General features: G+C 43.7%; 1 protein-coding gene across 2 annotated transcripts in view; it reads right to left on the bottom strand.

The window, feature by feature from the left end:
- The window catches only part of sez6l (seizure related 6 homolog (mouse)-like), a 44213-nt gene extending 20717 nt beyond the window's left edge, over positions 1 to 23496 (bottom strand). For both annotated transcript variants that reach the window (XM_020625121.1, XM_020625122.1), the window contains exons 1-2: positions 22998 to 23496; positions 141 to 575 (exon numbers count right to left, since the gene is read on the bottom strand). In XM_020625121.1, coding sequence (XP_020480777.1) covers positions 141 to 575; positions 22998 to 23094 — 532 coding nt within the window. In that variant the 5' untranslated portion in view covers positions 23095 to 23496. The remainder of the gene's footprint in view (positions 1 to 140; positions 576 to 22997) is intronic.
- Between the last annotated feature and the right edge of the window lie 2313 nt (positions 23497 to 25809).

The following is a 25809-nucleotide window of genomic DNA, read 5'->3' as shown; positions in this document are numbered from 1 at the left end:
CATGGTTAAAAAGTGAAGTATAAATTAGTATGGAAATGGAAATATGTACTTCAAACTTGGCTAAATGCACATGGTTACTTTCCTCCACTGTGTAACATTCTGAATGAATCAATAACACTAAAATGAGTAATGACTCATACCCGATGAAGGTGCCTCTGTGTCCACGTCCACCATCGTGGCCACACTGGTAATCTCAATCTCCTGCTCAGGGTTGTGTGTCTGTGTGTGAGGCAGCTGGGAGTGTGTGTCTGTAGGAGGAGGCTCAGTTGGATCGCTGCCTCGGCCTGACGCTGCAGCTGATGCTGGGGATTTCTCCCTGCTCAGTAATCCCCCGCTTTGATGCTGCAGGGACTGACTTCCAGGGAGGGAGCTGGCACCGAGTCCTCTGCCCAGATGAGGGAGCAGGTTCTGGGGCAGAGCAGAGGGGAGATTCTCCCCTTTTTGAGCCATTACTGACTGTAGAAAACCTCCAGGCACTGCACTGGAGCTTCTGTCTCTAGGGCTGCTCTCCTTTGTGTTCCCTGGTGTCACCGCTGGAGCTGGAGTGAATGGGGCAGATGTGGGGGCTTGTTCATCTAAAAAGAGTGGAAAACAGGGGATGAGTCCTCTGAGCAGGTAAGAACAGGTGAGAGGTACCCTGGGGGTACAGTTCTGGGTGGTGTGTCGCTGTCCTGCTGGCCTTATTGGGGGCAGGGTGATCTAGTCAGCACAGCCCCCAGCTGAGCTTACCCCCACTTTCCTCACACACACACACACACACACACAACATACCGAGCATGCACATAAACAAACACAATGGTGCAGTGGAGAGACAGGGCAGTTAAGCATGACAGGAGCTGTGCGGCGGGGGGGGGGCTTAAAAAAGAAGAAATGCACAGACAGGCAAACCACTCTGCCGTGCACGCTGAAACGCCATCTCCAGCAGCTTAGTTGAGAAAGAGCACAGACCAGCACTTACACACACAAACCCACACACACAGTTACATCCTCGCTCATCTTCTTGCCTGCGTAGTTTGCAGCCCACCACCACCGACCCTACAGTACAGGCGCTCCAAATGAAAAAGCGCTCAAGGTGCACTCTCACATAAATCTCAGTTTGAGTGTCATCTACACTCCTCTGGCCTCAGCAACACTGCTGCTGCTGTTCTGATCCAGAGAGAAAGAGATCAGGCAAAAATATCCTCTCAGCAGCACAAGCACTTTCTCCTTCTTTTGCTGTGTTTCATCTTCAGACACTATGGGAAAACTATGGAAAGTCGCGCTGCCTCAAATAAATAACCTGTTTTATTTCTGGATATAGATGCATTTGGCTCAATATTTCAAACCGCCATCATCAAGAAACTCGTTTTAGTTTTCACAGCTTGCAATTAGTTAAGCAGCTACTCAGCAGCAGATGTTGACGCACACGCACACAGACCCTGAAAACCCTGGTTCTGATATTTTAAGTCATTTAAATTTAATTTGATCACACTAACAGCCCGTTTGCATGTGACGTCACAGCGCTGCAGGTGGAGGGCACAAAGTGATTTTCTACATAAGAAGCAATATGACTGGCTCTCAAAATGCCTCTGACTTGTGTTATTTACAGCTGCTCAAACCTACCACGTTGAGAAAGCACGAGGAGATTTTATCAAGCACCTAAAGCACAGTAGTTTTTCTTAAGAGGGGAAAATACAAGAAAATATGAGATAATTTGTCCTAATTATGAGATAAAGCAGAACTTGCTTGAATATCATCAGGGTTTAAATCATTCTTTAGCATCAAAGACATTCAGTGATATCTGTCAGTACATCCAACGGTGCATAACAAAAAGGGAACTGTTAATAGCTAATTCAACGTACTTGGTCCAAAATGTAAACAAATATAGTAGTATATACTGTAGTACACAAGGTAATGAGCTGAAGGTACTGCCAGTGAGCCACTGCTAATGGCGGCACATTTTCAAATACTGGTGAAATCAATAGAAACTTGACATGAGAAAACAGAACAGGGAGAAACCGTTTCCAGCAGTTCAATAGAAACTTGACATGAGAAAACAGGGAGAAACCGTTTCCAGCAGCTTCTCCTGCGTCACAGCGCTGCACCACCGCTTTGGCTGAATTGACCATCTCAGACTGTTGCTGAGCAGCACATTTGTGAATCTGTCTGCTTTGTAACGTACACAGAATTTTCTAGAACGACAATCCTTTATGCTTAATCGCTCTCCAGGTGTGTGTGTGTGTGTGTGTCTGCATTTGCATTCACTGTGCTGTTGTTTTGCTGTTGCACTCAACCCAGTTACCTCATTTATAGCAAGAGGGTCATCCTCTGACTTTGAACCATCTAAACAACAACATCTGAGAGAGAGACGTGAATACAGAGAGACTGGGGCAGAATTATGATGTGCTCTGTGGTTTAAGTGTGGCCCAGTATCAAGCCAGCACCAAAATATCATTAAAAAACCAATAGGATGCTTTGTTTTGTCTGTTGCTGAACATATTGTACAATTAATTTCCTGTCATGTATCAGAAAAATGTGCTGATAGCTTCTAAAGCCGTGCTGCTACCTGAGCGAACCAGTTCAGTCACCAGATGCATAATTAAAGCTCAGATGCTGTGAAGTCCATTACAGCACAGACTGTGTTTATAACCAGTGACAGTTTTCAAGATGACTGTGCACGGTTTAGGTTCTGGGAGAAGACAACAGACACGTTGATGAGGGCTGACAGCTGAGGCTTCGCTGCGACATTCACTGTTGTGGCAGCTATGGTCTTACTGACAAGAGACGCCACGGTGCACAGATATGGCTGAAAAATAAGTGATTTGCTTCAGAAAATAATGAAGAGGATGAAACAACGAGGGAATGATCAACCTTAAAAATATGATTTATCTCAGCAGACCCCGCGGCAGTCGGATTTTGTGTGGTGTGAAATAAGAAGTCTTATTGCACCTTTAGATCTCATTTAAAGTGCTATGAGTTTGCAGATTTTTTCCACTTTAAGAAACCGGGGCAGTTGACTTCAGTGATCAGCACCTTCAATCAGAGGGGAGGAAATAATCAGTGAAATCAGCCACTGCTTGTTTTCCATCAAACTGTTGGGGCTGCAGCACTAATGGAGATTGCAGAAAAGAAACTTGGGGAAAAAGCAACACAGGTGAGGAGCAATGAGGAATGATAATGCAGCACCCGAAGTGTGGTAAATGGTATGTAGGGCGCTTTTCTATGCGTTGCAGCACACTCAAAGTGCTGTCACACTATTTGGCCTTTCACCCATTCACACTCACACATTCACACACCGGTGTCATCGCTGGGAGCAACCGGGGGTTCAGTGTCTGGCTTAAGGACACTTCAACATGTGGTATAACAGTATAGCATACAGGAATGAAAGCAGTATTTTTACTTGTAACTGAGTATTTATACTCTTCCTTAATAAGAAGGAAGTTGAATGGACAGCCATACTATTTGATTTGTGCCAGTGTTTCAGCCAGTACTTGGTCTATGGGCGTGCATGAGCCTCAGTGCGCCTGTCAGTCAGGTGATAATCAGTCAGGATGCACAGCAGCCCTTTGTCAGTGACTAACGGTTTTGGGGTCTGGCTGCTTGTACAGTGCACGTGGCCTCAAGCACATGTGAAAGGTCACTGTACCGTTATGAGGCAGCAGCTTCTTTGAAGATACGCCTTTTGGTTTGGCAGCACCTTGATGGTTGCTGTTTCAAAGGCCTAGCATATAAGTTGTATGGGCACCGCCTGGGGCGCCGTGGTACCTGGGTGACCTCTCGATCACAAAGACAGGATGAAAGGGGCCGCTTGCTGGTGCTTGACAAGGCTTTCACAGAAAGTAGGAGCATGTACTTTAGCTCACAATAATCAGGACAGTTGTGCCTATTTCAGGACCCAGTGCGGTACCTAGACAGCTTTATTGATTCTGGGAGCCTCCAAAGAGCCCAGTGTGTAGTGACAGCCATAACAAAAACAAGGAGCGCTGCTGGCCTGTCTAGACAGGCATTACTCAGGATAGTTCAAGTGTGGTGTTACAGTAATGGAACAAATTGTGAGGATGACAGTGAAATAGTCTTATATATTAACATAGGATTTTAACGTTTAGTAATGCCATGTGACAGGAGTCATTCCTAATAAGAAACCCAGAGAATTATCACCTGATACACACTTCCCATCAGCTCCGCAGGGCTACTGAGCTCTTTTAACTGGCTTTCTTTATGGTTATGCTGTAAACACCACTCCACATGAATGTTAACGCTGCTGTGAGGTTAAGCCACTAATACATCAATCACATTAATTGACAGTTTACAGCTTTCTCATGGCCCCCACGTTTCAGAAAACTATATGAACACAGGTTCAGGCTTTAGAGCCGTGTTGGCACGTCGCCTTCCAGCTGATTTTATCTGTAAGAAAATGACAGACAGGAAAAATCCATATTCTCACTCAGTGTTGCAGCTGAAGAAGACTGTGGCTTCACTGTGCAGCACAGACTCCTACACAGCGCTTCTTATACAGCTTGTGCCATTTCAGCTGGGCAGACACTGACAGATTTATGAATCTTGTACACTGGTTAGTCACCTTTTTCTGAGTGGCCAAACTGTCCGGGACCATGTTCACACTGTAGGTCCATGGTTCAGCTGGTCACAGAGCAGGTGGTTTATGCACTGACACTTTTTTGTTTGTTTGTATGAAACAAGACAACTGCATCCTCAAGAGAAAGACAGTTTTACATTATGCAATTCTACTTTGACAAGAATGCAAGATGACAAAAAGAAATACAGAGCTGTAGATGCTGAGATGTGGACTATCCTGAATATTTATGTAGACTAGTGTGAGGAGAGTTCTTCTAGTCACAATAGTCATAAAAATGCCTCTTGGCATTTGTTTCTCAGGACTGTACCTCAGGGTTATTTAGGAGGGACACAAAGCCCTGCAAGCCGGCAGACGTGCTAACCATGGATTAAAGAGCCCGTGCCATGTTTTTACATTTTATGACTTACTTACAATGTTACAAAGATAAATTAACATCTTAGACGTGACTGGAAGCTCAAAAAACGAGGTGTAGCTATGTTGATGTATTTCTATGGAGAAGCAACTCGGTTTATACAAGTCTTGCTAACTCTTGCTGGCGGGACTTTTGTCCAACTATGTAAAGTCTTACACGATATCTTACGAATTTCCTTGAGTGGTCATATTCTCCTGGCTGTGCACATTCATGTGAGCTTGCCTGACATTTCTGTTTTACCTGACTGGGTCTAAACTACAAGCATCCGGCCTGTAGAGGACTGTATGTGGTCGTGGGGGGGAAGACGCAGCGACTAACAGTTGGATTCACCAACCTTGGAGCTACTTGAAAGGAAGTGATGTTTCCACGACTCCCCGACCCAGAGGTCGTCCACCCAGGCGTTCTCATCATGGGACGTTTCCTGTCCCATCCCTGGGTCGACCGCTCGAGTGTCTTCTCTGGCTTCCTGTCTGGTCCCAGGGTTGTCCACCCGGGCGTTCTCTTCATTTTCCTGTCCCATCCCTGGGTCGACCGCCAGAGTGGCCCGTCTGGCTTTCTGTCTGGTGTCTGGACTTTCCACTCTGTGTCCTGCCAAGCCCTGAGTTTTCCATCTAGCATGGGCTTAATGCTGCTGGAGTCTAACTGGTCCTTGTTTGGGTTTGTCCTCAGATTCTGCCTGTTCTCGTGAGACATCCCCTGAGTGATTTTTGTTTGTTCTAGTGGGCACATTTCTGAACTCTGACCGGTTTTGGACTTTTGGTATTATGGGTACCTGGTAATTGTCCTGTCTCGTAACTCTCAGCAAACCATGTCTCTTTTACAAACCACTTTATATTCCTAAATGGGAAGTAATAACGGAAGGTGCAACTGTCGACAGGCAACACCTCTCTGTTTCCTCAAAGCCCAGTAGACTGTGTGCTAGTAAGAAGTGGTGCAAAATTTGCACATCAGAGTTCATCAAAGTTGAATTTGATGCCATATATTTGCACAGATTTAATTTGCCTCAGAAGAAAATCCATAATCAGTGGTATTTTGTTGAATTAAACCGATATTGATGCAACATTTCAATATTTTAAAAGCTGGTGTGATACTGTAGCTTTAACAAAGCATAACTTAGCTTTAATTGAAGTCAGCACATCCTGTTCGCATGCCCTGCAGGATTATGACCTGAATGTCTAGTGCTGAAACATTTGAAAAACTCTGAAGTTCAATATATTAAAAGGCTGTTACTGTGCAGGAAATGGAGTGTGGCAGAAGTGAAAGCGAGATGCACTCACTTCCATTATTGTTGATGTTAACAGATGGATGATTGAAACCATGAATATTAGATGCCAGAAATTTCATTTAACTCATAATTGCGTTTGCAGCATGTCTTCGTCTTGCTTCCCTTTGTAGATGCAATGTGGATTTTCATTTTTTGTTAACATGCGTGCACACAAACACGCCTCGCCGACGAGTCCTGCACCTTCCCACCGGCAGCACTGAGCAGGTTATTTGATGAGTCAACGGTTATTTGATTATCGAAATAGTTGTAAAATATTCTTCTTTCTGTCTGTTAATAGCTTGATCACTGCAGCTTCACTGAGCATCCCTATATTTACTCACATCCCTTAACATGTCCATTGTGCTAATCAACCACAACAATAGATCTGACTGCAAATGATAATGGAAATCCAAACTGATAGTGAGAGTAAAATATAAAAATACAGAAAGCTAACTCTGCTGTCTGGAGAAAGTAAAATCTCTCTTGCATGACAGTTGTATTGGCTTAGAAAAAGTGAATCATGGTATAAACCTCAGTCTGACTGATGCTGAGTGACTGAGGTTGATATCCATGTTTGAGAGTTTAACAAAAGCTAATATCAGTTTATTGTCAAACAAATATTTTCAGCAAGAATACTTTTTATTTGGTCAGACTCAGTGCTGTGACTGCAGCCAAAGGTGCATCTACTAAATAATGACTTGGAGGAAGTGAATATTTATGCAGTCACTTATTTCCCATTACATATTTTTATTTAACGGACATTACTTTGTAGAAACCTCTTTTCACTTTGACGTTAAAGAGTTTGTTTTTTTAGCTTTTTTTGTCAAAAGAGCCAAATTACATTGCCCATGACTGATTTACCCTTTTAATGATTTTATAAAACATCCAAGGGAGGGAGTACTTTTTATAGGCTCTGTAACTGCAGGAAGAAAACAAGAGCAACTGTGAGTTTATATCACTGAGGAGGTGAGGTTATTGTGCTGGCAACACAATAAGTGTTGTGAAACGAGAAAGAGAGCGAGAGAGAGATGGAGGTGCAGTTCAGTAGTCCTCAGTGACTGCAGGCTGTCATTGCCACTCCAACACAAATAAATCTGAGGCTGTAAAGCAATGAAAGCCTGACAACAATGAAAATGGGCTCCTTTGTGGTTTTGCGTGTACATGTGTGAGTCTGAAACACTTCAGTAAAATACATGGGAGAGCTCGGCTTTTTGTTTTCTTTTGTCACTTTGCATAATTTGTATTCTAAGAGCTGTTTAACGTGCTTTATCGGGCTTCAAACTGGCAGCAACTGTATCTGGAATACACTCCCTGTACACCATGTCTGTTCCCCTTGGAGACACTCCATGATAACCACACACTCATGCACACAGACGCTATCTGAACAACTGCACAGGCTATCATAGACAGCTTTTGGCTGTATTACAAAGGCAAGGCAGGTTATCGTTTCAGGTACAGAAACACTTCTGCTCCAAGCATCACATATCTGGTTTGTACAATACAAGCTGAATTAATCCAATTAAAAGGTAAAACCAGCTGGATATCATGTCTGCAGGTCTGAGCTTAATTTCAATGAGGTTTGATAACAGTGCTGCAGTGAAAATGGGGTAAGAAAGATGTGCAGTCAGGTTATAAACAAGTCGACAGCGATTTGGAAGACAAAAATCAGTGAACAAACAAACTTGGTGTGTAGTGGCTCAGCACTGTTACGGCACGTATCGGACATTTCCACGAAGCAGCCACAGCCTCACACCCTGATTCTGACAGTGACAAGAGCTCTAACCCGCATCCCCTTGGCCTTAGTGTGGTATCCAACCAACTGCCAGTGATCCTGCTTTGCCTGTTCAGGAGCGTTAGCGAGTTTTTATCCACACTCTAGTTGTGGTCACAAGTACGAACTACACCTGACACACCCTGCTGTAAGAATATCATGTGTCTTACTTTATTAAGTGATGTGATTTTAACAATACACGCCCAGATCTCAGCCACAACAGCGCCTTTATTATCCATATGAATAATGGCCAAATGAGATTTGAGTTGGGATGAACTGAAATGATCCATCGAGAGCCATTGTTTAGGAACATCTTGACCAACAGCATACCCCGGTGCTAATTGGACGAGACCCCTGGAAGCCAGGCTATGGTAAAAATGCACTTGTAACTTCAGATGTCTATGGATCTCAAACTCAGGCACTGGGTGCACACTGCTCTGATTTAATGATTCCCTGTGTGGGAGCTAATGAGTGCCAACACAAACACATACACACTAATCAATGTTATCTTCGAACTGACACTCGGAGTCAGTGAGTGGAATGACCTGAAACTGGAGACAGAGCAGCAATCGAACCAACCAGTCAGTGGTGACCTCGGAGCACACGAGCACCCAGACAGGCAATCTCCTGTCTACTCATACACAGCCCATCTCACATGCAATGTAAACACGCTCATTAGCATCCATACACATGTACACACGTTAGCACAAATGCTAAATAGCCTCATCTTAAAATTCCTACATTCAGAACAAAAATAATAATGAGGACTGAGTTTGGGGATTAAATTGGAACATCCTTCAGCTAACGTTGCAAAAGAGTGGAAGCAGCATTTTCAGAGTTAATTAAAGTTAATTAATTAAACCTGGCTGATTGAAAAAAGCAGTTAACAGGATACCAGAAGCCAAAGGTTCCGACCAGGTTAGAGGGAGCTGAATTTGCGAATGTGGATTGTTAAATAACCCTCATCATGTACAACTAAAGGTAAATCTTTTCAAACAACTGTGTCTGTGTGTGGCCTCACTAAAAGTCACACTACCGTGTACATTAACACGCCATGTGCACTGAACATAGCAGCGTGTGGCCTCACTAAAAGTCACACTACCATGTAAATTAACACGCCATGTGCGCTGAACATAGCAGTTAATGCTACTTGTAACAGGCAGCAGAACACATGGTTTTATTGTTATCTTTTCATACTGATGACAATGGCCAGTGATGTCTAAAACTTCCAAGGCAGATACATATCTACGGTGGCCCCTAGGGACAAAGCACATGCAAGAATGAAAGCTTGAATCCACAGCAAATCCAGATCCATTCCACATTATGAATTGGTCAAGACAAACAAACACACTGACCAGCAGCAGGCAAACAGACGCCTGGGGGCCAAATCTGGCCCTTTGGCTTGTAGTTTACATCAGAATGGTCATGGAATTTAAAAGAATCTACTTAAGATAACAATAAAACTATGTAAATATAAGGATTATTTAAATTCCCAAAATAATTGTTAGGCAGTGGTGGAGAAGTAATCAGGTCCCTTAAAGTAAAAGCAGCAATACCACAGTGTAAAAATACTCTGTTACATGTCCTGCTTTCAAAATGTTGCTTAAGTAAAAGCTCAAAGTATTCAAGCATCAAAACATACCTAAAGTACTAATAGTAAAAGTACCCTTTATGCAGAATGGCACATATAACATTAGTGTGTATTATATTATTGAATTGTAATTAGGCCTAATGATGCAAAACTCTGCACATCACATATTAGAGTTAACCAGCTTATATGCTTAGAATTTGAAGTACTTTACATCCTGCTCGGTCCTTTCTGAATTTTTCACTGGAGATCAATACAGCCTTATGATTACGCTGAAATGTTTGCATTAATCTAGTTCTGAAAAGTAACTAGTAACTAAAATTTTAAAATAAATGTAGTGCAGTAAAAAGTGCAATATTTGCCTATAAAATATAGAGAAGTCAAAGCGTGAAGTAGCACAAAATGAAAGTACAGATACCTCAAAATTGTACTTAAGTACAGTACTTCAGTAAATGTACTTAGTTACTTTCCACCGCTGTTTTTAGGAAGCCCTAAATGAACAGGCCACTGTTTAACGGTATGATTTAACCCATCAGTTATATCTCATAGTGTAACACAAGACAAGTGTTCACACATATGAGTCAGTTTTTTGAAAACGAGTATATCAGCTGTGAGCCCACACTTACATCTGCCCTCAGATACAATCCCACGCCAACTGTTCTATGAAGACATTTTATCCTGAACTCAAATAAACTACATGTTTAAGACACACAATATAAACCTAATCTCTGACCCCTGCTTTACATTTTTGGCCATGTCATTCAGTAGCGACGTCTCAGCTGAGCGACTTTCATCATGGGGTGAGCGGGAGCTGAGCCCCTGCTCACTTGTCAGTTTGCAGATGTGAGTTGGCATATGGAATCGCTGGAGATGGAGCAACACACACCTCCAGTAAGCCTGCAAACTGTCTCCTGTGGCCCCTGTGAAAAGTCTGCAGTGCTTTTGGTTTAAGGCTCAGAACTTGTTGCTCTAACATCGCGGTTCCAGGCTAAAACCCTCAGCTGGTGCATGTGGCGTGAGAGGCAGGTGCTACTGCAGCCAGGCATGACCGGCTCAGCTGAGCAGATGGCATCATCTGTGGGCTCTCCCTCACTCTCCCCATCCGCTCCTCCCCCAGCCCTCCTCCATCATGCCCAGCGTGATGTTGCAGCTGTGGTTCAACCTTCCTCTTGTTGCCGTGTCACCTTTACTTTCACCTTTTCTCTGTATTCTCACATCCTGCTTCTTTTCTGCAATCATACATGACTCTGTTTTTGGTTTTTCTTTGTAAAGACACAGCGTCTAACAGCTTCTGTGTCTCTCCCCAGGGCAACATACGTGATTAATGAGCCATAAATCCTGTCACTCAACCATATAAACTCATTTCCCCGTTGGAGTGTATCACAACAACACCGAAGTCATCAGCAGCATGTGCCACAGTTAAAAGTGTACTATTACAGTCTCATCAACCATAAGTATCTCAGTCATGCCACAAATAACTGATAATTAAATGATCATTTTTGCTCTGCTCATTATCTTCGTAACATGTTCCCAGCTTTGTAGCATTTCATAACTAACTGTGTAGTTGTACATGCAAACCAAGACACGTTTTCCCACCACAGAGGGTTACATAAAGACAACCTGACTAAAACAGGGATTACATTATGTTAGAGGAAGGCGAGGGTGGACTAGGACAATACTTGTTCCTGACATTATCAGCACATACTGCATGTTGATAAGGATAAGACCTATCAGTTCTTATAGAAGTAGCTTATACTGGACCTGCTGTTCCTGTGAAACACTTTGTCCATGTCGAAAACACTGGAAAGTTAATTTTTCTCTTATAAAGCATCAAGCTCAGTACACACAGCATCTTAGTCCATTTCTAACTAGGGATCATAAGATTGATCCCACTTTTTAGCTGATAAGCAGCATGTCAGCTTTGTTCATGTTGTGATTTAGGAATAAAATGTTCCGATGATTTCAGAACCTCAGGTCGTCGTTGCACTTTATAACCATATTTGCAGAAAAGCTTGGTCACATTTTATGTGCCAAAGCTCACAAATGGACACCAGCCACAGAAAGATGACTCTCAACACCTTCTGCAATGACTGAACCTCACAATTCACATCAGTGATCATATTTTATAAATATGTTTGTCATAGCAACTGGCCGGTCTCAGCGTGAGAAGCGCTTATGTCCTGACACTCCTGGTTTGTGTTCAAGCAATGAGGCATGCGAGGACTGGCACTGAGTGATGAACCAGTTGTGGTGTGCATTAAGAAAGAATTCACAGGAATGTAGAAGTGATTTAAAGTAGTTCATTTTTTGGGACTCTGTGGGTCGACTTATGTGAAAACATTTAGTCCTCATGAGGATTAAACGTCCTCCAAAAGAAAGAAGGAAGTGAAAAATATTCTCGAGTCAGAACCTTCCTACTTCTTTCCAGCACTGCTTCAGAGTTGAATGTGGGTTTAGGGCTAAGACTAGAACAGGATTAAGCAGCAGTAGTGGTAAAGGTTAGGATTAGTGGGAAAGGTTATGGGATGAATACAGTCAATGAAGTCCCAGTTAAGTACGCAGCAGTAATACCAATGATATGTGTGTGTTTGTACTGACATGCACGTGTTTGTTGGCCACTCTCTGTGAATGCATTTGCAGTCACAAGTCATTGAAACTCTCCTCACACTCCTGCATGCCTCCAGTTAGCAGCGAGAAGGGAAGGAGGAGCGAGGGGAGGGGGTGATGGAGGAAAGTGATGCCAGAGGACACAAACAGCTTTATTTCTCCACAGATCAAAGGTTTTTCATCCATGATGATGCTGATTTTTTCATTTTGCTGACTGTGATAAAATGCCCCATTAAAGGACCACACTGGTGGCTTTAGACCATTAAGTGCATGGATTTTACACCACTGCTGATTAATTTCTCACCATTTATCAAGAGAGTTGCATCCTGATACCTGCTTTTGTCCAGTTAGACAGTGCACATATGCTATCTTTATTTTTGTTGCAGTTATGGATATGAAATTGAGAGCAGGGACTGATTTCAGTCAGCTCTACTTCTGAAAATGTTAATGCAAGAGATTACCATGATTTACTTAAAGCTATTTGACCTAATTTCTCTTCAGCCTAGAGGATCTAGTGAGACTCAAAACAAGCCTCCTCTTTGCCGCTCCCATCATGTCCTGTTTCCTAGAGATGATGCAAACTACGGTTGCCTGGTTGGAACAAACTGCAGCCTTCAGTCTGAAGCTAGCGTTAGCTGGCTAACAGTAACATATTAATTCAACACAAAGGTAAAATCCCGACCATGCTAGGTGGCTAATGCTACCAAAACAAACAGGTTAGCTTTAGATGCTAACACATCCAGAAGGAAGAAGGCCACATCTGAATCCAGTCTGAGTCCTCTGGCTGCTTTTAACCCTCTCCATGTCAAACAGCCAAACCCATGTTAACCCTGGTTGTTGCTTTTTCCTTGTCCCACTCTCTCTGTGCTAAAGACGCCACCGGGTCAGACTTTTAGCTGGCCAGAGCTCCTCCATCTATGGTACAGACCTATAAGCTAAACCAGGCTCTCGATTCACACACATTTACATCAAGTTCATTGCTGGTTTTAGTCTCTGGCTGGAGATTCTTGGATAGCAACAAAGACATGGAAATTCACCAGCTTTAACCTTTTAAAAGTCAAAATAATACAAATGTCACACTAGATGAGGATTTTTCCACAACCTGACAAGACAAACACTGTTCTTGCTTATAAAGCAACTGATCTATAAAACATTAGTAGACAATATATTAACTATTAATAAAGCCTGTATAAATGGTGTCTTATCAGAAAGTAGTTCCAAAACTCTTGTTGAAGTGACGGTGTGAATCTGTGTGTCTGTCACAGGTACATGAATGCGGGCACTGTGCTTTTAATCTATGAATAAAAGATAAGATGGGTGTAGCTCTTCACCAGGGATGTGAATCGTGAAAGGAGGCAGAGAGCGGAGGCAAGAGGAGTCAGAGAAGAAAGGAGGAATGATTTTAGTGTGAACCTCAGGGTGGCCATGACCCAAATATCAACACGGAGAAGATTCAGCAATAAATTATGAAGCAGTAAAAAAATGCAACTGTGAGCTGTGAACAAAAACTGTAGTATTGTGTTAAAATGTGAATATTTGGCAGTTTCAGTGTAATTACTATTCAAGCTGACATGATTCTTTTTGTTTATCTTTTGTTATAAGGTTCATTTTCTACAGTGGGATTCAGCTATGAAAACACTGAGTGCACCACTGAAGCTTGAACAGGACAGAACAGTGCATGTGCTCTGAAAGCAAAGTGTTCATGTTCCCAGAGATCAGATCTGTTTGTTTCCCTGAGTCTTTATTAAGACGTTCTAGTGAGGAGCTACGCTCCTGGTGGTTTAATAAGAAATACTTCATGGCTCCAGTCAATCTGATCTGACCTTAATGTCGATCAATGACTTGCTCTGTTTTCCAGAAATGTCTTGTGGCTTTGTTTCCGCCCTGGTCTTTATGAGAAAACAATCAGACGACAGCTGTTGTCTGGGTAAAAATTTCATCACAGTTTAGGTCACACAAGGTAACTACAGAATAAATGAAGATCACCAGGAAAACATCCAGCATGAAACACGAGCCGTGCAGCAACATGATGGATTTTAACACTCTGGTCCAGGCTCAGACATCTCCACAAATCCGTGATGGACTGCCTTGAAATTTAATGCAAACATTGATGGTTTCCATAGTGACAAATCCAAATGATTTAGGAGGATGAATACTACTGTCTTTGGTGACAGATGCTGATCCGTAGGAGGATATTTATACTAAGACACAAAACAACTGCTTCACACTTGTCGAGAAAAATAAAACAAAGGCATTTTACTGCGCTGTATAAACATGGTAAGCTAAATATGATCATGTCAGCGTTGAGGAAAAGTGGAAAAACCTGTGCAACATTTACTTACATATTCTGGTCATATGAAGACTTTAAATATCTGGGGATACAGACTTTATTTTATTGTTAAAGGTGATGCCTGCTGTTTAGAATATTATTATTAGTCATTTAAAAGCATTTGGAAGCATCCAGAAAATACTGACTGTTTTGAAACAAGATGGACTAAATGGCTCCCCTGTGTAAAGTAACATCATGACGACAGTAGTAGTATGTCCGAAGCTGTGTTTACTAGACGGTGGAGTCGCTGCAATGACTACTGCATTTTCATTAATAGTAGTAGGTATTTGACAGGAAAAAATGTACGTGCATGTGTAGTAGGTGATTTCTGTCGTCCCCAAAGTCTGTTTACAGGTGCTGGGAGAACCATTGACTGCACATAAACATGGACATCGTGTCTCCACTTCCCTCCCTATGCAACAGTGAAGCCAAAATATCATGAATATGGTGGCCGCCATCTTGGTTTTTTGTGACCAAATTTGGGGCAGTAGCAACAGAGTAGTTGAATAATGCATCAGCCAGCAAATCAAAGCTGTCAAATCATCCAAAATAATATAATCTTTTCATGTATTAAAAACAAACCTATCAGAAGAATGACCTCTTGTACACACATTACTGTAATAGCATCGACCAAAAACGACCGAAGTGACCTCTGGGAAAAATTTTGTTTGATTTGCACTTTGAGTTTTGACTCATGTCCCATCCGGTAACATGGAGAGGGTGGGATTTATGACCTATACTGTAACCAGCCACCAGGGGGCGATCAACTTGCGATGAGCTGTCAGACTGTTCGCCCTCTATACGGTCTGGGGAGAACCACCATGACCCTCAGAGCAAACTGTTGGTAGTTCATATACATCATGGGTAATGTGCATCAGGTTTTGACAAGGAAGAACAACAATGCTACAGAGTTCAACACTATATCTGTGGTATTCACATTTAAGATGTTCATTTTTATTCATCTAAATGGAAGCATTAGATTTTCTTCATATCGAATGTTATAGCCTCGCGGCGCTGCGAGTGCGGCTGTTGACCCTTAGTCCTGTTACTTAGTACAAGCAACCATTATACTGTACCGTGCAGTGACAATTTAACTTTGCCAAAATTATAGACAAAAATTGCAAAAATGCAAATCACCAATGAGGTCTTTTAAAACTCATTTGCCGTCTTTCTCTTAAGAGCTGACTCAATGAACCGGCTTGAAAAATGGCTGAACTGCAGCATCAGCAGCGCCTCAGTCCTAATGAGTTGTTCTTAAATGATAGTTCTGAACTTGTGAAAGTATCTTGCACACATAAAGAAGTCCGCTACAGTTTCCATGGATCTGTAACAACCCCTCAACCTGACATAAACAACCGTCCTCCCCTTCAGAACATGACAGGCAGCCATCATCCTGCAGGAAGAAGGCTTTGCATCTCCTCAGCCTTTTGCTTCATCCTGCATCGCGCTTCAAAACTGGTGGACCATAACCTTCTCAAAAGCTCAGGGGGGTTTGCTGCTGTGAGATCTCTGCACACACCATGACAGGAATCAATCAATCCCCACGCTCAAGTGGAGTGGAGCCACGCTGATACATTGAACCTCAAGGTCCAGACTGGAGCCAGTCACAGTGAAAAAACACCCAGACATCCTTTCTGTCCCACAATGCTCGTCTCTGCAGCTCTCAGACATATTCAAGTCAAGGAACAAGCACACTGACTCGACAGCATGACAGGCGAAGCTATCAGCGTTGCTCTAAGCGGCGTGGATTATCACACACACAGATGCAGTTTGTGGAATGCGTCAACATCAGCAGGATTCTCATATCAAAGGCGGCTTAGCGTAAGATGTGAGGCAAGCTGAAATATTATACGAACAGTGTCAGGATGAGTTTGTGTGTAACTAAGTCAGAGTGAAAATCCAAATTGTCACTAATCCCAGAAAACCACATCACAGCTCTCTTTGGATCACTGTTCATCATTTGGTGCAGACATAAACAATGCTTTCAATGCCCTTTCAAGGTCACATGATGTCAGGCAGTACATGGATTTGTCTGGAAGAGAGTAAATGTTTTTCTTTTTCTGCAAGAATTTGATCAAGAAATTAGACTTTGAAAACTCCTTCAAGGCTCATCATGAAGCCCTGGAGGCTCTGAGCTAATTCAGTGCTGGCAGTGTGTGCTAAAGGTCTGACAGCACTGACTAAACCCCCACAACACAGGGCTGAACAGCCTCCTGCAGCACAATCCACTGTTTTAACATCACCACTTTTAGTTTAGAAGTGTGTGATTTCTCTATTTTGCATACTGCACTTGTTTTGTGACCATTATTAGTTGAATATGATTTAGACCTGCAGGGATCTAGCCCTGTTCTCAGCTACAAAATCAACACTATACACTGTATTTATAGTAACAGTGGATAGAGCAATATTTTATCCAAGCCAGACTTTGCATAATCAAGAGATAACCAACCGCAGAAATACCCACTGCCTAAACATAATATAAGATGCAATCTAGCCTGAGACAATATAAAATATGAGACCCAATAACAGCAGTGAGAGCAGGAGCAGCTCCTGGGACACCACATTATCACCAGACTCACTGACTGTGCTGTTTCATCTTCCTTCAGTGCTACATTTGTCCACAGTAAGTGACTCTTAATCACAATGAAATCAATTCACTTCACTTTGCTCGTGGGGTCCACGGCATTGCCAGACGCTGAAATTCATATAATTATACAAAGAATTCCAAATGATAATATGGAAGGGAAACAACTTGGAAAGTCCAGACTACAGAGTGCCACAGACAAATAAAACTAGATGATAATCACATCTAAAGATGGTGTGACCACAGACAACCTGTGAAATACAGTAACAAAGGGTTTACGGGGGTTTCTGAGTGCTGACAGTGGCTGTCTCATTAACGCCAGGTCAGTTTTCTATTATACCTTAACATGGTCCCCGTACGATGAATAAACAGGCCGGGTCCAAATCAGCTCTATGTAAAAAACAGAAATATGACAAAATAACTGTACACTGAAGGGCAGTTAGAATCACTGATTGTGCATATAAGAAGGATTGTTCACCCGGCAACACTCGTGAGCCGCTATGTGCAAATTTCCCATGTCAGATTCGACGTTGCCAAATTATGACGTGCAAATTTGCCCCAGCGACCGACCTGCTCACTCTGAGGGGACAGCGAGTCCAAAACGTAGGAAGCTGTTGCATTTTATTAGCTGTGTTTCTGTTATATTTACCGTCCTCCGCTGGAGTAAAGGTGTTTGCACAGACTTATCAGATACAGTCGGGCTGCATGGTACAAAAAGGTCTTTTGAATAAACCTACTGTCAGTTTCTCCACCAGATGGATGTGAAGCAGGTGACATTTATCACTGTTCATTGTGGAGAGGGGTGTGTTGTTAGCTATTATGGTTATAACCAATTAATAAAGGCCATAATATTGTTACACCATCAATCATCAAAGTCAGCAACAGGCGCAAAAACCTTTAACATGACCAAAACATGAGGGTGGAGTCTGTCTGCAGACAAATCAAATTAGCTTATACCGGGTGGAACTGAACTTGGTGTAATAGATCCAGGCTGAGCAACAGAAAAACAAACCGAGTTTCAGCTGTGTGCCTGTAAACATACTCAAACATCATGGTTTAAAGCAGACATATACAAAGTTAAGCTTCAGTTAATTGCTTCTATTGTAGAGAAGAGTCAGCAGCATCGGTGCAATCCTACAGCCACCCTAGAGAGGATAATCCTGGATACTGAGACAGGCACCAGCAACTCACACTGAACCACAAATGCACACACACACTCTCAAAGCCTTAGACCGCCACACTGTGCCACAAAGGTCTGAGCATCCCCGAAGAGGCGGAGACATCGCTGACAGAAGGATCTGCTCCTACTTCAGGTGTCCTCTTTTGATGTCACCACTGAGCGCAGAGGAAGGTTAGCACCAGGACTACATGACTAACCCCCCCACCACCACCACCACACACACACACACACACACACACACACACACCCCTTTGAATAATTCACTGGGACGTTGTCATCTCTGGGAGGTTTGCTGCAGAAGCTCGAACCATATGTCAGTGTGTGTGAGAGCTCAAGATGCTGCAGCTCTCACTTCTGGTCCTAATGAGTGCAGGGACTAATTGAGATGGCAGCTTGTGTATCATCTACACTCCTCCAGCTGCAGCAAACACAAACAAGAACTCACACTCCTGAATACAAAGCAGGCTCAGAACAAAGACTAAGACCAACCCAACACTTTTCTCACTTTACAACAACTGATCTGGTTCTTTAGCCTGTTCAGGCCATTTAACCTCAGGCTGGGTAGCCTTTACAGGCAGAACACTGTTGCCAGCAACTTTCCAAAGCACCCCACACATTATTAAATTTGTTATCTAGCATCCAGGCAGCTGGATCCATTTGCAGTGAAGAAATAAACCTGCAGAGACTTGCAGCCTTTATCATGTGGTAGCACAGTTCTGAGCAGCCACTGTCATTAGCCTCTCCTTCTCTGTCCATTTAAAGATTCTGTGAGCATCCTCACATCATGTTAAATAAAATATACTGGAGTCCTTGTTCACACTCTGTTGGATTATCTACAACCTTTTGGAGTCTCTACACTGTAGTGGCATGACTTAAAACCAGCAGCGCCTGGAAGGGACTGTAAAGAATTCATTTGAAAACTTCAGCTCAGCCTCCAGTGTAACACAGTGTAAAGGCTCAGTGTAGTAACAGGCTGGCCCTGGCTGACCCAGCACTACAGAGAGCTGCTATGTAGTCCATCAGAAAACACTGCATTAACTCTTGATGAAGAGCACACTGATCTATGTAACTGTGTTAATCAAGGGAGGATGTTCTGGGGGGGGGCTCTGGTGGAAACAGAAGGTTAAACCTTGCTCAGCCCACCTGTGCTCTGCTGCTGCTGATTAACATGAGGTCACCTCCAGCATCCAGTCTGTCTCTGAACATGTCTTCCTGCCATATGACTGGACTTTGACAGCACTTCTTCACAGTCCAGTTTAAAATACCTTTATGAATCTTAAGGCATTAAGTGGTTTAGCTCGTCCCTGGCATTCAGAACTTCTCAGACCCTATCGTCCAGCCAGACCTTTTAGGTCAGATGATCTGCTGACTGTGCCTTGGCAGCTGCAGCTCCTAAACTTTGGAATAAGTTTCCTTTACACATTAAATTGACCCCATCAGTGTTTAAATCCTCACTTAAGACGTACATGATGGCTTATGACAGCTTGGTAGCTGTAATCTTTCTTTTATCCAATGTATTATTGCTTTTAGGTACAGGCTGGGGAATGTGGCTCTTTCTCTTTTGTCTTTTTTCTCATGTCTGTTTTATTTCAGTTTCAATTCAGTTTTATTTGTCTAACAACAGTCATCTCAGGGCACTTTCCTGTACACCATCAGGTCTAGACTTTACACTATAATAAGCAAAAACCCAACAAACCCCCCGAGCAGCACTTGGCGACAGCGGGGAGGAGAAAACTCCCCGACAGACCCCGGCTCTTGGTAGGCGGCCTTCTGCCTCGACCGGTTGGGGTGAGTGGATAGAGGAGAGAGAGAAGGAAAGAAAAGCAACAAGACACAAACAATCAAACACTGGTTGACGTGACTGTTTTATGCTGCCATACGTGTTATAATGTACAGTGCTTTGGCCACCTGATGTTGTTTTAAACATGCTTTATAAACTGACATTGACATGATACATGAACAGCTATAAATGGCTTTGCCCCTGATATAACACATCAGTTGATCTAAAGATGTAATAGAGACGTGTCCAGACCAGAGGGACGGTCGCTGGGAGCTGCAGAACCACTTTCCACAGCTGTGGGTTCATTTACTAACAGGTTTAAACTCAGAACTGTTCATCTCTTCTCCAAAGGTGAAACAGCGGCGTGAACAACGTGATCGTGGAACAGCGCTGGTCAGGTGTTACGCTGCTGGTTTATGCTGGGTTTGACTCTTAAGCTTTTTGTTCTGGATGTTTGAACCCGTTTTAAAAGTCTAAACAGGGACAGTGCTGCGGATTAGCTCTCAGCCAGATGCCCCATATACACGGCATCGGCTGCCTGGACAGTGTTTAGCTGCACGTGTCCTTGCAAAAAGAAACTAATAATAATAATAATACTGTGCTCTGAACAGACAGGAACAGCATCTGAATGCCTGCAGTTTAAGACTTGATATGAGACATAAGTAGCCTTGATAATTCAAGTGTCTCCAGCACCAAAAACCTTTCTGAGCCCAGTTCAGACTATTATACTTCCTGAAGGCTCAAACCACATGTTCTGGTGCCACAGGGGACAACTAAACAGGAAACAGTGTGAGTGTGTGGCTGATTATTATTTAGTTTATGTTTCACCTTTATGAGAACAAGCTTCACAGATGAGGACCACTTTCCCCTAAACATGTTCTGTATCTCCACAGTTTCTTTTCCAAAAATAAGCGTTGGAAAGGAGAGCACACTATTCTGTGTAAGCCCTGACTATTTAAATATCTGGCCTGGCTATATTTTGCCACATACAGAGAGTACGTCCCCCTCCTCAGACCTGGTTTCCCTTCAGCCTTACTGTCTCTCATGCTGGGTCTCTTTCTGATGCTTACTTGACAATATTCTCAGAAGTTTGCAGCCTGAGGAGCTAGTTGTATAATAAGGCCGGGGTTATTCGACCATAACAAAGAGCCTCCTCTGTCTCCCCCTCACTTCCATTTTCTCTTCTCTCATTCAAAGGAAGATGACTTAAGCAGAACTGGAGGAAGAGGAGAGGTGACGTGATGAGAAGGTGACTTACAAGAGGAATGACAAGAAGAAAAGAGAATCTATATTCTTAAATTAAGCAGACATGCCTTATTGATATTTGTGCAGCAAAACAGTGGCAGTGTGGTTTGATAAAAGGCTCCACGCTGCTCTGTGGACACACACTGCTGCTGGCTTCACTTCCCAGCTGGAGCTTGTGAGTCTCCACTCAGTTATCAAGCTGCCGTTGTACCAGATTATCTCTCTCACCCTGGGAAATTAGACCACGTACTGATCCGGCCTATCTTCATACACAGGCGCAATCCGCACATTTAGAAACACTGGCACACACACACACACAGACAATCCCAAGCTGGCTCTGTGACATTACATCTCTGCTGGGTGATCTCATTAACCACAAACCCCGACAAAGAGATGAAACCAGTGGTGCAGCACATGACTGTGCGTGTCTATGACAGGCGTGTGTGTGTGTTGCTGCATTTACAGCCTGAACAACTGCGTGTACACAGAGAAAGACAGGAGTGACACAATTAACAAGAAGACTGAAGCCTGCTGGGACCTGATTGATGGAGTCCTGTGTCTGAACAGTGCTGCCTGGTAAACGTCCTCAATAACAGGCCCCTGGTCGTCTTTTACTCTTCTACTCTTAATTCTAAAAGTCCTAAATGTTCAGTTATTTAGACATGTCATAGCTGCAGCGTTCTTTTTTGCTCAAGAATGAACGTTTTGCTAACATTTTTTTTCCAACTGATTCCAAGGTCGAGTGAACTTGGATCTATCTGATGCAGAAGATGAATCAGTCAAATTAGTCAGCACCTACTGCGATTACTGATTCATCATATCAGGATTAAATGTGTGAAGACTTTTGGGTTTTGGACTGTGACAGCATGTTTCACTCTTTGCTAATATTTCCAGCAGTGACAACAGAGACAGACGAAGCAGAGCGTCCATAAGGAAAACAACCATTTGTTGCACCTGCGCCCTATTTTGGACTCTATGTGGAAAACTCCAATGTCAAGGTCAAGATGGCAACACCAGGGCCATGTCAAAGCCTCTACTAAGTCACAGAAGTCACAGCTCTGAGGCCTGATCACAGAGGCGACAGACTGAAGTCATTGTAACGATGAAACCCTCCACCATCAGCTTCTCACCTTTGACTAATGTTCAAACTGAAGGAATCCCTGTTTCCCACTCTGTGCGTGTCAGCAGAGCTGGTTGACAGGTGATCTTTCTCTCCCTCCCTCTTGTCAGCAGAGCTGGTTGACAGGTGATCTCTCTCTCCCTCTCTCCCTCCTTCTCTCTCCCTCTCTCTCCCTCCTGCCTGATCGAGGCTCCCACGCACACGAGTGGGCTCCGGTCCACATGGACTCTGCGTGTGCAGCCTGGACTGTTGTGCCAAAGTGGTTGGAGCTACTCGCACAGTAAATAGCCTGCAACCGCGTTTATTTCGAGACTTCAAAGGCTGCTTCAGACTCTCCATCTCTCTCTCCTCCTACGAGTCGCGGGAGGAGATGGCTCATAACGAGACAGGGATGCCCAGAAAGACGAGTTAGCGTTGCAAAGCTTTACGACTGAACTCAAGCCTTCTGCTTGGAAGGAAGCCAAGGCTGAGGGAAGTGGAGTAACATGCATGCAGATGGTTATATTATACTGGTTTGATCATGAGCACACAAATGAGGCTGTACCTCCTGCCGAGATGCTGCTCCACAGCAGCCCCATCCACAGCGCCGCCGGCAAGGTGCTGCGGAGTCGGTACCCGACCGAGCGGGCGGCCGGAGGCATGGCGACGCGAGCCGGTCCAGATGAGAGGTGTATATATGGAGGAGAAACGGAGCAGAAGACGGGCTCCCGGGTCTCTGAGCAGGCTGATCTGCCGTCGGTCAGGTAGAGCCGGTAACGTCACGGCCAGGATCAGAGACGGTCCGCATGTCAGAGCAGCCTCCTGCTGTCTGACTCCGATCCGTCCTCCTTCTCTCCTTCGCGGACTCTTCTGTCCTCTCTCTCTCACTCAAACACACACTCGGTCACACATAGTCTCTCTCTCCCTCTTGTGTGAGCGTGCCCCCTCACCTGCCCACCTCCTCCACACACTCACAACCTGAGATTAAGGACAATGAAACTTTTGCTCAGAGAGAGAGAGAGTGTATGTGTGTGTCGGGGTGTGTTGTGTGCTGCAGTAAGATCAGGACACACTTACATAAGAGAGAGAGAGAGAGAGAGAGAGAGAGAGAGAGAGAGGGAGAGAGAGAGAGAGAGAGAGGCAGAACAGCCTTGTCCTTGCGCACTCACTGGATGGATGATGCGTCTGGACCAAGGGCGTAGGTTTAGCCCCCACATTGATAGGGACAACCCCCCAGCCTACCCCTTAGGCCCCCACCGCCGTCCCCAACTTAGAACCACACCTGAAGCAGTGGACATGCACCTCACCAGCCTCCTCTGCTTCTCTTGCCTGATGCTGCTTCCACATACAAGCTGTTCCTTTCCATTGGGTTCCAACCTGCCCATGATGACCAGTGTTCTGGTGACACTACTGTCTAACAGTGAAGCTGTTAAATATTCTATTTGTCCCAATAAAAATTCATCAGCATTATACACAAACATATTTTTCTAAACTAAGTGTTGTGGGGCAATCAGCAGATGGCCATTAACATGTGAAGAGATGATGGGGACACTATGGTGCATGAGTGAAGTTACTGGATAATCTTCTTAATCAAAACGACCCCAAATTATGAAATGACATATTTTTCCTAGTAGTTGCTGTACAACCAGCAGACTGCCACTGACGTGTGAAGTAACTCTGACAACACTACAGTGTGTAAGAGAATTCAGTATTTTGTAGGAGGCCTCCCTCTTCCCTGTGTTGCACCTTGTTTACGGGCCCTGTGCACTGGTCTCACAGCCGCTAGATGTCAGATAAATGTGGTAAAGTAAATACTACAGTATTTCCCTCTGAGGAGTATAAAGTAAAAAAGGAAATACTAGAGTAATGTACTTTCTACCACTGGTCTTCATTTACTGGCAGAAAGGTCTGGTCGGTCCTGATGCTGTGACTGAGTATTCATTTTGTTATTGTTAGTAGAAGAAGACGTTAGGCATTAACAGAAGAAGTTAGACATTAACAGAAGAAGTTAGACATTTTGATGTACTTTCTTCTTGCCGAATGTTAGAGGTTGGGATCGATATCGTCCTCGTGTGTGGTTGATAAATATGAAGCTGCTGCCAGGAGCCTGTAGCAGCTCGGCACCACCGGCGTCCCCGGTTCTGTCCAGAGACGGAATCTAAAACTCACAGTTTACCATGTTAGTGTGAGCAGGTACGTGTCAGGTGTATGAAGTCACTCCCTCGTTCACTCATTCACTACAGACACTTAGTAGTTCACTCAGTCAGATACTAAAGCTGCATTCACCACGTAGAGCTGCTGTAATCACTTGTAATTAGTCTTCACACATCCAAGATGTAATTATTACCACGTAAGTGGAGCGTTTCTGAAAGCTCAGACATCACTCAGAGCTGTCACTAAAAAAGTACAGAAGTGCTGGAAAAATCTGTGCTTAAAGTTAATTAGTGCTACTGTGTATTCAACAAGCATCTTTGACTTTATGTCGCTGTCTTGGCAGGGAGTCCTCGTAAAAGAGCTTCGTGTCCTCAGTGGGGTTTTCCCTGCAAATCCAAGTTAAATAAATAAAATAATACTCTACACTGTTGCACTTTATTCATATCAATACATTTTTTGCAAACAATTTCTTTGCTAGAACAACATAGCGTCTGTTTTGTGTTGTTAGTGGGTATTGATTACACAACTGTAAACACAAAGGTGTTGACATGGTGCATTTGTTAGAGCAACATTCATTTCCTGTGTCATGTTTGTCACGATGAAGCTGAGACCAACGTTCACGCTCTACCTCTGGTTTTGGTTTCTGCCAACTCCTGAATTAATAAGTGAATTAATAAATAAGTGTAATGTCTGAATAGCGAAGCAGCCACTGTGTGTGTCTGCTGTTAGCCTCCAGTCTCTGACTCAGCCTGTGTGTGATGCATGGCAAGAGGTCATCAGCGACTCAGTGAGATCACTCTAAAGGAGGCTCATTAGACAGACAGACAGAGAGAAAACCAGTCCGTCTGTCTGTCTGGGGCTTCAGACCTGGCTTCTACTAGGAAGGAAGTAACACACACACCTCATTAGACACCGTGCTACAACAGCTGTCTCGCCACGTTCTGCATGATTTTTCACTTGTAACGTTCAGCGGCTGACACATCCACACGGCTGCCGGGGCAGAAAACCAGAGGAGATACAAAGAGCAGGACACGACTCCCACAACATTTACTGTGTCCTGTATCTGTGCAGAAAGGACGAAGGTGGCAGCAAACACACTCTCACTTCCATGGAAAGGCCTTTGACATTTCATCACTACATCAGCACAATTGTAACACTGAACCATTGGTAAGGGTGTAGCGGTCAGGGTGGTGGGTGCAGGCTGAGTCGTGTCATAAGATTTG

This window comes from Monopterus albus, unplaced genomic scaffold, assembly GCF_001952655.1.
Source record: "Monopterus albus unplaced genomic scaffold, M_albus_1.0 scaffold346.1, whole genome shotgun sequence".
Classification (NCBI taxonomy): domain Eukaryota; kingdom Metazoa; phylum Chordata; class Actinopteri; order Synbranchiformes; family Synbranchidae; genus Monopterus; species Monopterus albus.
Note: the sequence above shows the minus strand (reverse complement) of the source record. Positions and strands in the feature narration are given on the sequence as shown.